Source organism: Lepidochelys kempii, chromosome 18 (assembly GCF_965140265.1).
Source record: "Lepidochelys kempii isolate rLepKem1 chromosome 18, rLepKem1.hap2, whole genome shotgun sequence".
In the NCBI taxonomy this organism is placed as follows: Eukaryota; Metazoa; Chordata; order Testudines; family Cheloniidae; genus Lepidochelys; species Lepidochelys kempii.
Genome location: NC_133273.1, coordinates 21,231,272 through 21,245,055, shown reverse-complemented (window position 1 = coordinate 21,245,055; position 13,784 = coordinate 21,231,272). Strand labels below are relative to the sequence as shown.

At 43.2% G+C, this 13,784-nt stretch overlaps 1 protein-coding gene across 11 annotated transcripts in view; it reads left to right on the top strand.

Annotated features, from left to right (window-relative positions):
• Positions 1-13,784, top strand: part of MEGF6 (multiple EGF like domains 6) — a 255,960-nt gene that overhangs the window by 173,517 nt on the left and 68,659 nt on the right. For all 11 annotated transcript variants that reach the window (XM_073316362.1, XM_073316365.1, XM_073316363.1 and 8 more), the window contains one exon: positions 7,433-7,555. In XM_073316362.1, coding sequence (XP_073172463.1) covers positions 7,433-7,555 — 123 coding nt within the window. The remainder of the gene's footprint in view (positions 1-7,432; positions 7,556-13,784) is intronic.

The following is a 13,784-nucleotide window of genomic DNA, read 5'->3' as shown; positions in this document are numbered from 1 at the left end:
TGCCACTGGAGCTTATCATCGAAGTTCCTTGTGTATGTGAGAGAGCGAGAGGATGTTCAATTCCGTGCTGGTGGCAGGCGCTGGATGGACAGCCTGGGGGCTGAGAACTGCCGTTTGCCCACAGAGCGGGAATGACATGGCCAACTTCAGGACAAGATGCCCCAACATGGCATCACCCTACACCTGGCAGGACCACCTGTGGGTACGTAGATTAGATCAGTATCCAAAACCACTTAGTCTTTGGTTCCGCTGTTAAGAGTGCTAGTGAGGGTGAGAGTTTAGTACCCATTGTGACAGTCGTTTTTATTTTGAGAACACTTGTCCATTAGCAGCTGGACCAAGAGCCACCAAATTTGACTGTTGGTGTGTTAATTGTTTTTCCTCCTTCAGCTTATCCCCTGTATGTCGATGTGTTACTGCAGTGAAGTAATCTCACTCCTTTTGTGACATCTCAGTCCCCAAAATGCAGTGTCACGGGCAGAAGCTGGGCTCAAAAGGAAGGGAAACTCCCATAAATAACTCATAATTAACAGTGATGATAAAGATGCACACAGAAAACCAGAAGTAAACGAAACTTCTTTCAACCAGATCCTCTCTTTTCTCAGCCTTGTCTTCATCAGTGAGAGCTTATTCCACCTTAATGGTTTTCTGAGACTCTACAGTTTTTCCCTTTTGCCTCGAACCAGGGAAAGTGTTCAAGTGTCCTCTAGATTTTCACTGGAGGTGGATAAGACGCTTCAAGTTCTGAACTGTGCCAGCTGGGTCTGTACTGAAGCTGGTGACTGTAGAATGTTTCTTTACTTTGCTAGTTTCCTCTCTGCTAGTTGGAAAGTGGCCTTCAAGCTAAGCACTGAAATAATGGGTCAGATGGAGAAAATTTTCTTATAATTAATAATTAATAATCAATTAATTAATAATTAATTAATAATTCCAGCCTGTGCTCATATTGCCCCTGGACCACATGAGCAGGAATGTGTTTGCCAGATCCCTCTCCTTCCAGCCATTGTAGCCAGTGGAAACAGGCACAAATAACAGGTTGGCAGCTGTTGGATTTTCTGTAGGTTTTTCTGTGTAATTTATATTTAATTCATTTTGGGGATCAGGGAGTTTCTCCCTTTCCCCCTCATTCTCCATGCAAAGGACTTGATCTTCTGGCCAAAGAGTTTGGACTCTGCCTTCTATGGAGCTCATCAGCACAGCTTCTACATCAAAAGGTCACTTTGACATCAAGGCGAGGTACTCCATCCCTCCCTGGTGTTATCTCTGCAATGCCTTCGGCCACTATGGACTATGGGAGTAAGGTGTCGTTCTCGGATCCCATGCTGCAAGCATGGTTTTGTTTTGTTGCTAGGCCTTCCAGATAACAAACTGATTTATCCAACCTGCATATAGAGTAAATACATCACAGGCTTTGGGACCCTGTAGAAGCTAAGTCTCGCAAAGACTTAGGAAGGAAGGTGTTTTAGCTGGAGCTAGGTTGGCTTGGCAGGCACGTTAGGCTTTCACCACAGGGTACCAATTGGAGCTAAGATTTCACATCAGAATTTTGTAATTGTTTTTACTTTAAAAGGTACCACTCTATTTATTTTTTTAAAAATGCCTCCTTCCCCCTGAAAGACGGCACCGCTCAGTCAACAGTGTCTGTTGAAATGGACGTTTCTCCTGGGAGTTAATGAGAATAACTAGCTCTTAATAGAGAAAGTGATTTTTTTTATCCACAGCCTGCAGCATGGTGTGTCTCGTTCATATAAAGATATTAATAGAAAATCGGTATGTGGTAGGAGCCTTGAGGAAAGTGTTATCTGGCCATTTGAGCTGGAGACTAGAAGTCAGGACTCCCAGGTTCTTTTCCTGACTCTGGGAGGGGAGTGTGATTTAGAGGTTGGAGCAGGGCTAGGTAGTCAGGGCTCTTCATGTTTACCCATGGCATTGTCACTGACGGCTCTGTGACTTTAGCCAAGTCACTCAACCTCTCTGGGCCTTAGTCCCACCACTGACTAATGACAGGGACCTTGGCCACGTGTGGTGCTGCATAGTTTATTAACATTTTTCAGGTGCTTTGAAGCCCCTGGGTGAAAGGTGCTGGAAGGAAATGTCAGCGTTTCTATTATACTCTGTAACCGAGCCATAGGAGCACAAACCAGGTTCTTTTTGTGGTTTTAGGAAGCACGCTGTCCTTCCAGGGTTATTTTGTCTCATTTTTCAAAGAAAGGATGAAGACTTATGAGATCCCTTGCACAGTCACAGCTGTTGAAACAATCAGTAGAGGGCAAGAAAAGAATGAAAACAGTTAGGACTGGCAGCTCCTAATGCAGGCAGGTAGAGGGGATTCCAAATACGATTCAAGTGTGTGCTGGGACAAGCTCCTGCAAATGGCTTATGTGCAAAGGCACAAGCAGTTATGGGAAATACCCTAGAACGATTAACGGAGGAGTTGTTTCTCAGTGTTGTTAGTAACAATCAGTGCTGACATGTATTTGTTCATCACGCAGCCAGGACATATCGCTCTGCTGGCGGCTTGACCTATGTGCTGGACTGGTAACGTCTGCCCCACTGTACTTTTATGTATCCACCATGAATCACTCCCTCTGCTGCTGCTCGCTGTGCAGCGTGAGGTACGATACGGTAGCTGTTGCTGAGTAAATCCGGCAGGGGATCTCCACGGCAGTGCGTTGGCCAGCACAGCAGGACTCAGGAATGCTTCCCCCCCCTTGTGTACTGTAAATCCTGTACCCTGGAAACCTCCCAAGTCCATAAGCCTGGTGCACAGAAATTCGATTCCTGCCTTAACTGTTTTGTTTATTTCATCACATATTGTTTTAAAAGCTCCTGGGAGACTGACGAAGAACGGGGAGGAGGGTGGGTTTGACAGGCTTACTAGAGGGAGGGCTGGGTGTCGTAGGCCAGGAAGAAGAGAGGCTTTGAAGAGCCCGTACTCTGTGAGCTGTCTGTGCAGTAGGGAAAGCATGTTGGCTCTGCTAGAAGCAAATCCATGTTCAAATTAGATTGAACTACAAAGCTCTGAGTATGATGTTTCCCGACAGAGGGACTGTAATTGTGGTTTAACGACACACGCAAGCCGCCACTACTGTTTATCTCCCTAAATGAACCCAAAGCCACCTATGTAAACTAGAACAACACATGTCTGTGTTCCTAATAGCCAGCATGACTCTCCTTGGACCGAGTGTTTATGAGCCATGGTCCTGGCTTTGGTCAGTTGTCAAGATCTGACCTTTTTTTTTAAGTTTGTTTATTTTAGACTCTGTATGGTAGGAGTGTTGTTTGTCCTCCTCCTCCCACTCAACTGATCTGAAGAAGAGGACGTGCAGCCTCATATTTGGTATAACAATAAATTGGTTAGTCTCTAAGGTGCCACCAGTCCTCCTTTTCTTTTTGCGGATACAGACTAACACGGCTGCTACTCTGAATCAAGTTACCTCTGTTGTTCAGTGTGTGTTGCTGGCATGAGGGCAATGAAGGTGCTTGCAGGGGAGAGTTATCCTTAGTTGTACTCTGTGCTGTGAAACTCATGTCTTGTGATGCACCATGCTAAAGTAACTCCTCTTCCTTGTTGTTCAGTTCAGTGTTGCCAGCTACACTGTAGTTGCTGCTCTTCTGTATATTTCCAAATGGCTTTTCCCTGTGTTCTGTCACCTGATACTATCTTAACCACTCTTCTGTTGAAAATCTTGCTCCTGCCTGCATCCTGAGTTCTTGGCTGTTGTAATTCTCTTCTTTGTGGTCACCCGTATACCATGCAATAGTGTCACTACAGAAAGGCCACTCTACCTAAAGGAAGAATTTGTTTCGATTTGAGAATCTATTATTACAGATTAGAATAACAAGTGATTTAACAAAAGGTCTCACATTTTCAATAGTCTCCTAGGATTATTGTTGTTTCCTGTTACAGACAGGAGAGAAGAGCATTTAATTATACTAGCCTTTCTTTTCCATTGTCATTTTCAAATTTCAGTTGCAATCTGATAGAAACATTTTTGGGCTCATTTCTTAGGGCCTCGATACAGTCATGAAAAAGGAGTGTTGGAGCAATGGAAAAGAAACTGAATGATAACAATGTATACTGGTTTAGTCTCTCAGCCAAGAAGCCAACTGTTTCTAACACAGAAGAGAATGGTGTTCCTGCTATACTATTCCAATTACATTGGACTAATATGACTTTCAGCCTCTTAGTAGGAAGGGAAGAGGGGAATAAATGGACACAAATCAGACATCAAGAATTATAACATTCAAAAAACAGTCAGAAAACACTTCAATCTCTTTGATCACTTGATTACAGACCTAAAAGTGGCAATTCTTCAACAAAAAAAACCCTTCAAAAACAGACTCCAACAAGAGACTGCTGAATTGGAATTAATTTGCAAACTGGATACAATTAACTTAGGCTTAAATAAAGACTGGGAGTGGATGGGTCATTACACAAAGTAAAACCATTTCCCCATGTTTATTCCCCCCCCTCCCACTGTTCCTGAGACGTTCTTTTCAGCTGCTGGAAATGGCCCACCTTGATTATCACTACAAAAGGTCTGTCTCCTCCTCCCTCCTGCTGGTAATAGCTCACCTTACCTGATCACTCTTGTTACAGTGTGTATTTTAACACCCATTTTTTCATGTTCTGTGTGTATATAAATCTCCCCACTGTATTTTCCACTGAATGCATCCGATGACGTGAGCTGTAGCTCACGAAAGCTTATGCTCAAATAAATTTGTTAGTCTCCAAGGTGCCACAAGTCCTCCTTTTCTTTTTACAGAAGAGAATGGTGTTCCTGCTATACTATTCCAATTACATTGGACTAATATGACTTTCAGCCTCTTAGTAGGAAGGGAAGAGGGAATCAAAAACAGAAGAAAAATGAAATCCAGACTTGTGATTTCTCTATATGGATCTATAGCTTAGTATGTGTATATATGTATGTGTGAGAAGATCAGTTAATTAGCAAATATATAACTTTCACAAACACAAACTGCTCTTCACCTAAGGAATCCTGTGTCTCTGAATCCTGCAATTACTTTCAGGGTATGTCTAGCTGAGATAGCATTGGATAGCATGAAGCTCCCGGGGTGGTTATCTTCCTTGTTTCTACAGTATTTAAGGACAACTGTGTGTGACTTAGTCATTGTGGAACAGGAGTGAATTTCTTGTTTTTAAACACAAAATGTCTACTTTTTCATAGCCTTAAATATGAGGTGGGATAGGATGTGTGCCCAAGAAATAATGGATTGGTTAACATTTGAACCCTTCAAAGAATGCTCATTGTTTGGAGGAAAAAAATAAAATTGTTCTGGCAAGGAGAATGGCTTTTATTCAAGCCCAGATAGCTTCAATTATGGAAATGGCAACACAGATGAATGCTGGCCAAATGTGTTTCTCTTTGTAGAAAGTTTTGCCTCAGTTTGTCCAAGTTTGTTTTGGTGTGAAAGCCAGGATACCATGGATACCTGTGCAGTAGAAGGAACTAGAAAGGGCAGACAAGAAAATTGCAACACACATTTCAGAGTTTCATATATGGGGTGAAGTTGACCTTAAACAGATGTCATTGTATTATGAAAAAATCCTCATACAAGTCCATTATTCACAATTTCAGTGGGATAGGATGGTTTTCTTTACTTTCTGGCCTTTAATATCATGTAGAATTACTGAGCACAGGTTAAATATCTGTTACCTTCCACCCCAGGGTTAGCTGTATGGCAACAACAGGTAAAGTGAGACCTGTAGTTTGTGAAATTTAAGTGCTTTGGAAAAAATTGGGATGAATGAGCTCAATAGTAATAACATTTAATATTCATATGCATTCTTTGGTATGCTTCAGGGTGAAAGTATTTCCCACAATATATACATACAACACCTCTTGAGCTCTGAGCTGCAGCCATGTAGATAATGCAGGGAGGGAGAGGGAATGTTGGTCAACATCATATGGACAAATCCCTACTTTTATGATGGCCTGAATTTTCAAAATTTTTATGCCTAGCTTGTGCACACTTGACTTATCTGCATGACAACCCAAGCACACAAGCAAGTCAGGCTGGTATTGGGAAATCTACAACTTGCGTGTGTGCATCAGATGTTGCATGCAGGCTTTGGCAAAGTTGAGCTTTAGTGTTCATACAGAGAAGGGAGGACCTCTGTTCAAGGTGTTCTTCAGTGAACCCTATCTTTATTACAAAGTAAATTGCATGGAATCTGGTCTCTCTGGCACAGAAAGATGAAGGGCTGAGTCAGCCCTCGGGGGAGGGATAGCTCAGTGGTTTGAGCATTGGCCTGCTAAACCCAGGGTTGTGAGTTCAATCCTTGAGGGGGCCATTGAGGGATCTGGGGCAAAAATTGGGGCTTGGTCCTGCTTTGAGCAGAGGGTTGGACTAGATGACCTCTTGAGGTCCCTTCCAACCCTGATATTCTATGAACCCTGCTAGGATCCCAACCCATAAATGCAGGGAATCTAGGGATTTAAAACTTGCTGCTTTAAGGTATACTTTTTGGCTATAGTCTCTAAATGTTAGATGTTTACTCTTGTCATTATTATAAATAATTTAATATGTATATAGCAAATGGGACAGCCCAGCCTGTTCAGAGTGAGAACAAGGATGATTTAGAGCAGGGGTGGCCAACCTGAACCTGAGAAGGAGCCAGAATTTACCAATGAACATTGCCAAAGAGCCACAGTAATATGTCAGTGGCCCCGCATCTGCTACCGGCCTCCAGCGCCTCCCACCCACCGGCAGCCCGCCAATCAGTGCCTCCCCATGCCTCCCGCCCGCTGCAGTCAGCTGTTTTGCAGTGCGCAGGAGGCTCTGGTGGGGATGGGGGAGGACCGAGGTCATGGAAGGCTCGGGATAAGGGGCAGGGTCCTTGGGGGAAGGGCTGGAGTGGTGGCAGGACCTGGGGCAGAGCAAGGGGTTGAGCAGTGAGCACCCCATAGCACGCGGAAAAGTTAGCACCTGTAGTTCCAGCCTCAGAATCAGTACCTATGCAAGGAGCTGCATATTAACCTCGGAAGAGCCACCCCTGATTTAGAGTATGTACAGATCTTAGGCCTCAGAAATGGGATTTCCCCCTGGAGTATTCCAGTAGTTTAGTTCAGTCCATCTCTACTCTCTTTATCCTGAGAGTACATTCAGATGTCTGAAAGTTGCACAGAGTAACTGATCTCAAAGTGGGGGCGGCACTGTTGCAGAGTCAAGTCTGAAGGGTGGTTTACTTTGAATGACTCGTGATCTGCATTGATGCTCTTTGCATGTCTGTCCTTGTGATTTTCACAATGTCCTGAATGGTTAAACCTGATGATATGGCGCTCTCCCCTCCTGTCCTTCATCCATTCCTCAGCTCTGGAGTCCGTGAACAACCAGGAGAAATGCTAAGGTTAGCTACTTTCATGCCCACTTTACTGAATGTTTCTGTTCGTCTTCCCATCTGCAGATGTTGATGAGTGCCAGATTCACAACGGGGGCTGCCAGCACAGATGTGTGAACACCCTGGGATCCTATTACTGTGAGTGCAAGCCAGGCTTTCGCCTGCACACTGATGGCAGGACCTGCATTGGTAAGTTGAGGCTTTTGTTCTTTTGAGAGCATCTAATTCTCCTTATCCCTTTTATCCCCCCGTGCAGCATTGCATGGAACACAAACATGGTTTCCTTTTGCCCACCCCTCTTGCTTCCATTGTCTATGCAAGGCAGTGACATGTTGAGAGGACAGAAATCAATTGTTGATTTCTTATAGTGTTTCTTATAGGTTTTTCTGCTTCTGGTCCAGTGGCTATGAGGCATAACATTTTCAAAACCAACCAACCAAAAAATTTACTGTTTTGAATCTCAAACCACCCCCTCCCCAAACATCAAGGTTTCTTGTTAAGTTAATTTGGGTAAAAGGTTCAGGTTAGTCCTTATTTTATCTGAGTTGATTTGCCTATTGCTTCATGGAATGCACTGTTGTAGCCTAGATGTGTCGAATGAGGCTAATAAGCATAGACTCACAGATACTAAGGTCAAAAGGGACCATTCTGATCATCTAGTCTGACCTCCTGCACAATGCAGGCCACAGAATCTCACCCACCCACTCCTGCAATAAACCTCTCACCTATGTCTGAGCTATTGGAATCCTTAAATCATGGTTTAAAGACTTCGAATCCTCCAGCAAGTGACCCATGCCCCATGGTACAGAGGAAGGCAAAAAACAGCAAGGGTTTTCATTAATGCTGTCATTGTGGCCCTATTAACCTCAGAACCAACAAGATTAGCTCCATGTGTGCCCTTCTTGGGTTTGAGGCTGACCTCAGTCATTATGTACAGTAATCTGTTCTGAAGGATGTCTAATCCAAAACCACTAGGGATCAGACCCGCAGATCAGACTGTAGATGGCAACGACTTTGGTCCAACATGGGCTTTGAACTGATGGCAGGGAGGTGACTATCTCGTTGTACTGTGTATAGACAAGCCCACCTTCCTGCATTTTGCATATGTTATGAATATTTTGAAGATGGAGTTCATAGCATGCATCAGTGTACTTCGTAGCTAATGGGAGGAAGCCTAGGACCAAAAAAGTTTTGAAAAGTGAAAAAGGGACTAGTCATATTTTGAGAAAAGCAAATCTCCTTTGAGTGGGTGAATCGATTTTTTAAACTAGTAACAAATTAATTATACAGCAGCACATCAAAGAAGATCCATCCTTGATTTAGGGTCTTAATTTTCTCTCTTGATATTATCAAGTTAGCCTATGTGGGAAGTATTGGAGCTTTTGTGCTCCCTGTTATGGTAAGTTTTCCTGAGCCAAGGATTAATGAGTTCTTGGCAAGGAGGAGTAAGTTCCTGGACATGAGGGGATAGTGTTGTGCCAAGGAAACAATCTGAGGTGCCTTTCTCCATTCACGGGTGAGGCTTTTGGGCTGCATTTGATTCATATCCCATCTTTTGGGGAAATTATAGGATGAAATCCTGCAGTTCTGACTGTCTCAGGCAAAGCTCCCACTGAAGTCAATGAGAGCTTTCCCTGCTTAAGGATGAAGTCAGGTTTGAGGGATTTGGCTCAAATTATCTACACACATAGGACCAATTAAACCATAATTTTTATCAGAGAGATGAGAGATAGTGAAAACGGTGAAAGTTTAACTGAATATAGTTAACATACAGCTACTGAGGGTCTTATTGGTTTCATATCTGATGTGATCTAAAAAAGCGATGGGGAGAACCTTAAAGAGTTTGCAGGTTCTACTCTTTCCTGAATGTCTCGGGAGTACAAAACGGGGTTGGCAATGTCCACAGAATAGGCTTTTTAGTGAGACTTCAGATACTTCCTTCAGTTTGGAAATTTTGCAAAACCAACCTGCTTTGCGGTAATCTGGCTCTTCCGCTTCCAGACGCAGCCCAGACCCAGAAAGTGTGGCGCGTCAGCATCCAGGAGGGCTGTCAAACAAACAAGCACAACATTCACTCTGTTTTGATTCTCTTTGCAAAAGGGAAAATCAGTTGCTTTTGGATCGTTTTCCCCTGCTAGCTCCTGTCCGTGTGGCAGTTAAGCCAGCCAGCGTATTTCGCAGCAGCAGCAGGTCTCCTGGGTTCTGGTGCCGTCTGTTGTTTGGGAGAGAAAAGAAAACTTCTCCATAAAACTACAGTTGATCTAAAAGCAGAAACATCTGTTGGAATTCTGTGTTGGTCTTCAAGAAAAATAAGACTTTATCGCATCCTGCGATCAGCCTTTATCCGCCTGCTACGGTAAATAGGAAAAGAAGTTAGCACAAGAAGTGCTTTGTAACATTCTATATTGCATCCCTAGTTTATTCTGAATTGGTTTATACTTTTAAAAATTGAGGACCCATTTCTCGGTCAGATAGAACTAGTTGGGTCTTTTCTTTCTTTCTGTCTTTCTGTCTTTCCAGTCTTTTCCTTTTCTTAGTTTAATGGTCCTAGGATTTAATCAAAGAAAGACAAGCCTCTGGTTAAGAACCCCAGAGAACAAGGTGCATTTTTAGTTTCATATAACATGCATGCACTCTGAGTTCCACAGTCGTGGAATACCTCAAAAGTTGCTATCCGTATTCTGGAATTAATTGTGTGGTTTGCTGGAAGACTGGAGTTATGGCATTAAATCTGCAGTAGCATGAGAGGAGCCAGAGAAATAGGGAGTTTCATAGTTTTTGCTATATCTTTTCCAAAATGTTTGAGACGTTTTGTGAAACATTTGTAGAGATTTTTAAAGAGATCTTCAAAAGTTAAAGAAACGTTTCTCCTTCCCTAATGCTCTGAAATCTTTAAAAGGTGCCATATATTTGGCTTCAGTAATCCAATCCAATTCCTAGTTCAATATGGTTTTCAAACCTAGATCCTAGCTGTTGGTGCTGGCTTTTCTCTCATCCCTGTTTTTTGCATTTCAGAGCACACTCTGCAGTAAACAGGATATATTGCTCCCAACTGCGCATAAACTACACGCGGGACTTCTCTTCTGTGGACTGTTAACATGAGCAGCATGGTGCCCAGTCAGGGACTAAGAGCTGAGTCCACATTCTCAGTGAATTAAAAAATCTTGGATGATCTGTTAGAAATGAAAAAGGCCCCAAGACTGTACCCCATGTAATTCTGTCATTCTTTTATTTTATAGGAGACTTTACACATGTGTATCTGTAATTTAAATGCGGAGAGCTTGAGTTTCCCTGCATGTGCACAGCACTCAAGGGTTTTCCCTGCTCGACATAAAGTGCTCCCAGTGTCATATATCGCCACTAAAGAGACAGTGGGGGAGAGAATCAACACCCTGGAAACACAAAAGGCCACATTTTTAAGGGCAGTAAAGGGGTTGGGCTTTTCTGGTGGACCCCAGTTTTTATTGATGCCTGGGTTTTTTGAGTACTTCCCCCTGCCAGAGGTCAACTTTCATTTCATGGGATAGGGGAAGGAGGGTCAGCACTGAAGGTCAGCCTGCTGCTAGCTCAGGAATGCACTAGGAATGAGGAGACTGGTTTTAAACAGAAGATGTAAAGGTTTGTACTGAGGAGTTTTCAGAGATAATTAATCTTATGGTAAAATAGCCTTTCCCTGAAGCAGGGAAGTGTGCAGCGGCTTTGCTCTGGAGGGCCAGTAGAGTCTTCAAACCACATTAAGAATGGCTCCTTATTCAGCACTTGATTCTGAGAAACCCACTGCAGTAATATTCAGGCACACAGTAAAAGGGTCACTCTTGTCCCAGCAGCTACAAAGAACAGTGTTTAAAACAGTGGCACCATGCTGGATCTGCAGCACTAGGAATCTAGCGGTGGAACTGTGCTGTGAAATAAGTTCCCCATCCACCTTTGCCTCTGAGTCCAGTCATGCAGCCACTTGGCTGCTACAGATCCAGGCATCACCTTCTGAGCACATCCGATGAAGTGAGCTGTAGCTCACGAAAGCTTAAGCTCAAATAAATTGGTTAGTCTCTAAGGTGCCACAAGTCCTCCTTTTCTTCTTGCAGATACAGACTAACACAGCTGCTACTCTGAAACCTGAGCATATGTAGTATTTCAGACATGGTAGCTGGCGTATGGTTGGTTTCCAGGCCAGTTTCTTCTAACAGTTCTCTCCTTGGCTCCCCCTGCTGGCTGGTGAGCTCAGCCTTGCATGGATCTGAAGATTGCATCTGAAAAAGTGGGTTTTTTACCCAGGAAAGCTTATGCCCAAATAAATCTGTTAGTCTTTAAGATGCCACCGGACTCCCTGTTGTTTTTGTGGATACAGACTAACACGGCTACCCCCTGATACTCGAGGTTGGTGTCAGCCTTCTTGCTCTTGCTGCTGCTGTTTTGAATTCACTTTTCCTTTGGGATGCTGTTTATTTGTCATTTTTGCAAATTCTTTGAGTGAATATTTGCATAAGTGGAACAAATTCCTGGGTGTAGGGGATTCTGAGACTTGTCAGGCCAAAGACTGCTTAAAAAAATGTCTAAGAGAGAGAACGTGTGTGTGTGTGTGTGTGTGTGTGTGCCAGTCATGATTGATGTGGCCAACCCCAAATCAGGCCAGAAATCTTTTATGCCACACTGCACCATTACATATATCCTATGTACAACGTTTTTTAACTTACTCTTCCTCCCATGCTACCACCGTATCCACAACTGTGCACCCCAAAACCCCACCCGCAAATGTACCAACCACATCATGATATTTCTAATGTTGTCAGGGGCGCATCCATTTAAATTGGCAGTTCATGGAGTGTCGTGTTGCATGGGAAAAATCCAGTGGCAAAGTAATGGCAGACAGAGACAAGAAGCCAGTGTCTCCCAGTCCATTGCTGTAACCACTTGAACCAATAACCATCCATTTGTATGTATATGCTGCTGTTACATGTGTAAATGTGCAATTTGTTAGGATTTAATTCCCATTCTGTGGCCTAAAGTGTTGCTGTTTCTTCTTACTCATTGAACGAAGCATACTACAGAGTGAAAAGTGAACCCTCCCATTTGGAAGTATTAACCTGTCAGTCACCAAGGCCCCCAAAACCAAAAGAAAACATGAGGGATGATCATCATTAACTGGAACATCCAGTTAACTAAAACTGATTTTCCATGGAGTTCCATGAACCTTCTTGCTTTTTTTGTATATTTACTACTTGTATGGAACATCTATGCAAAAAAATTCCAGTGAGAATCCAATCAGGCCTATGCAGGCTGCAAAACTGTTCTGCATTAAACTTCCCAGGAGGGATTAGCAGTAAGATGCATGGTACTGGAGCTCATCTACTAGAATTAAGGTGTCTCCAATCATTAAACCTGACCTCCCATTATGGGAGGTATTGGGGCAGCTTCTAAAATCTCTGGAGCTCAGGGCTGGCAGGACCTGGCATTATTCCAGCATGCCTGCACCTCTGTGACAAAGTACAACTAGAATATGACCTATAATATGAATAGACAGCTTGTAGAACCTCCACACTATATAATTCATAAATTAATGTTTCTAAAAAATACCACCACCGGAACAACTATAAAGGTACAGCATTCCCATTTTAGGATTGATGATTTTTGTCCTTACACACTTTCATGATAGAATAAAGTACAATACTCTCATTCTAACTCTATAATAACATCTGAAACCATTTGTTCACTAGGATCAAAGTTGATAAGAGGGGAGTTTTTCAAAGCTCAGAATGGAATAGAAAAGTTGGGTGTATTTCCATGCGCAGTAAATGGGGTTGTGTTTGTGACTCTGCCTTCCCGTCACTCCTAGGCCTCCGTTTGGCTCCTGCCATGAATGCTTATGCCAGATGAGTGTCTCTATTCCTATGTTTGTTTCTTGGTGGATGGTTTCTACCCCATCAACTTTGTGTTGTGGTTTTTTTTGGTACCAGTAGCTATATCCTATCCAGTTGCTGACTGCACTTTAATAGTCACGAACAACCAGTGAGCTGCAGTGTTGAGAGGTGTTTTGAGTTTGTAGAAGTTACTTAAACGTACGATAGTCCAAGCCATCAATTAAAAAAACCAACCCACAGAAAGTACCCCGCATTGTGAACATGAGGCAGCCAAGGGGCACTCTTCCTCCTAAGATTTATTCATTAGGCAAAGTATGTTCCAGGGAACTGTGCAGAGGCTTCCTGTTCCTTCACCACACTCTGATACTTAGACTGATAACACAGTGAAGTCTGGAAAATGCAAGCAATCAAGCCAGTCTTCACTCAGTGGGTCACTTTGCAATAATCCCTGTTCCTTGAACGTGTGCCTGCTTTTTGTGGTGTTTTTGCAAGTACATGAAAGTGGTTCACTCCGCCAGTGCTTAGTCTAGATAAATATTTACCCTGCAAAGTCAGAGGCT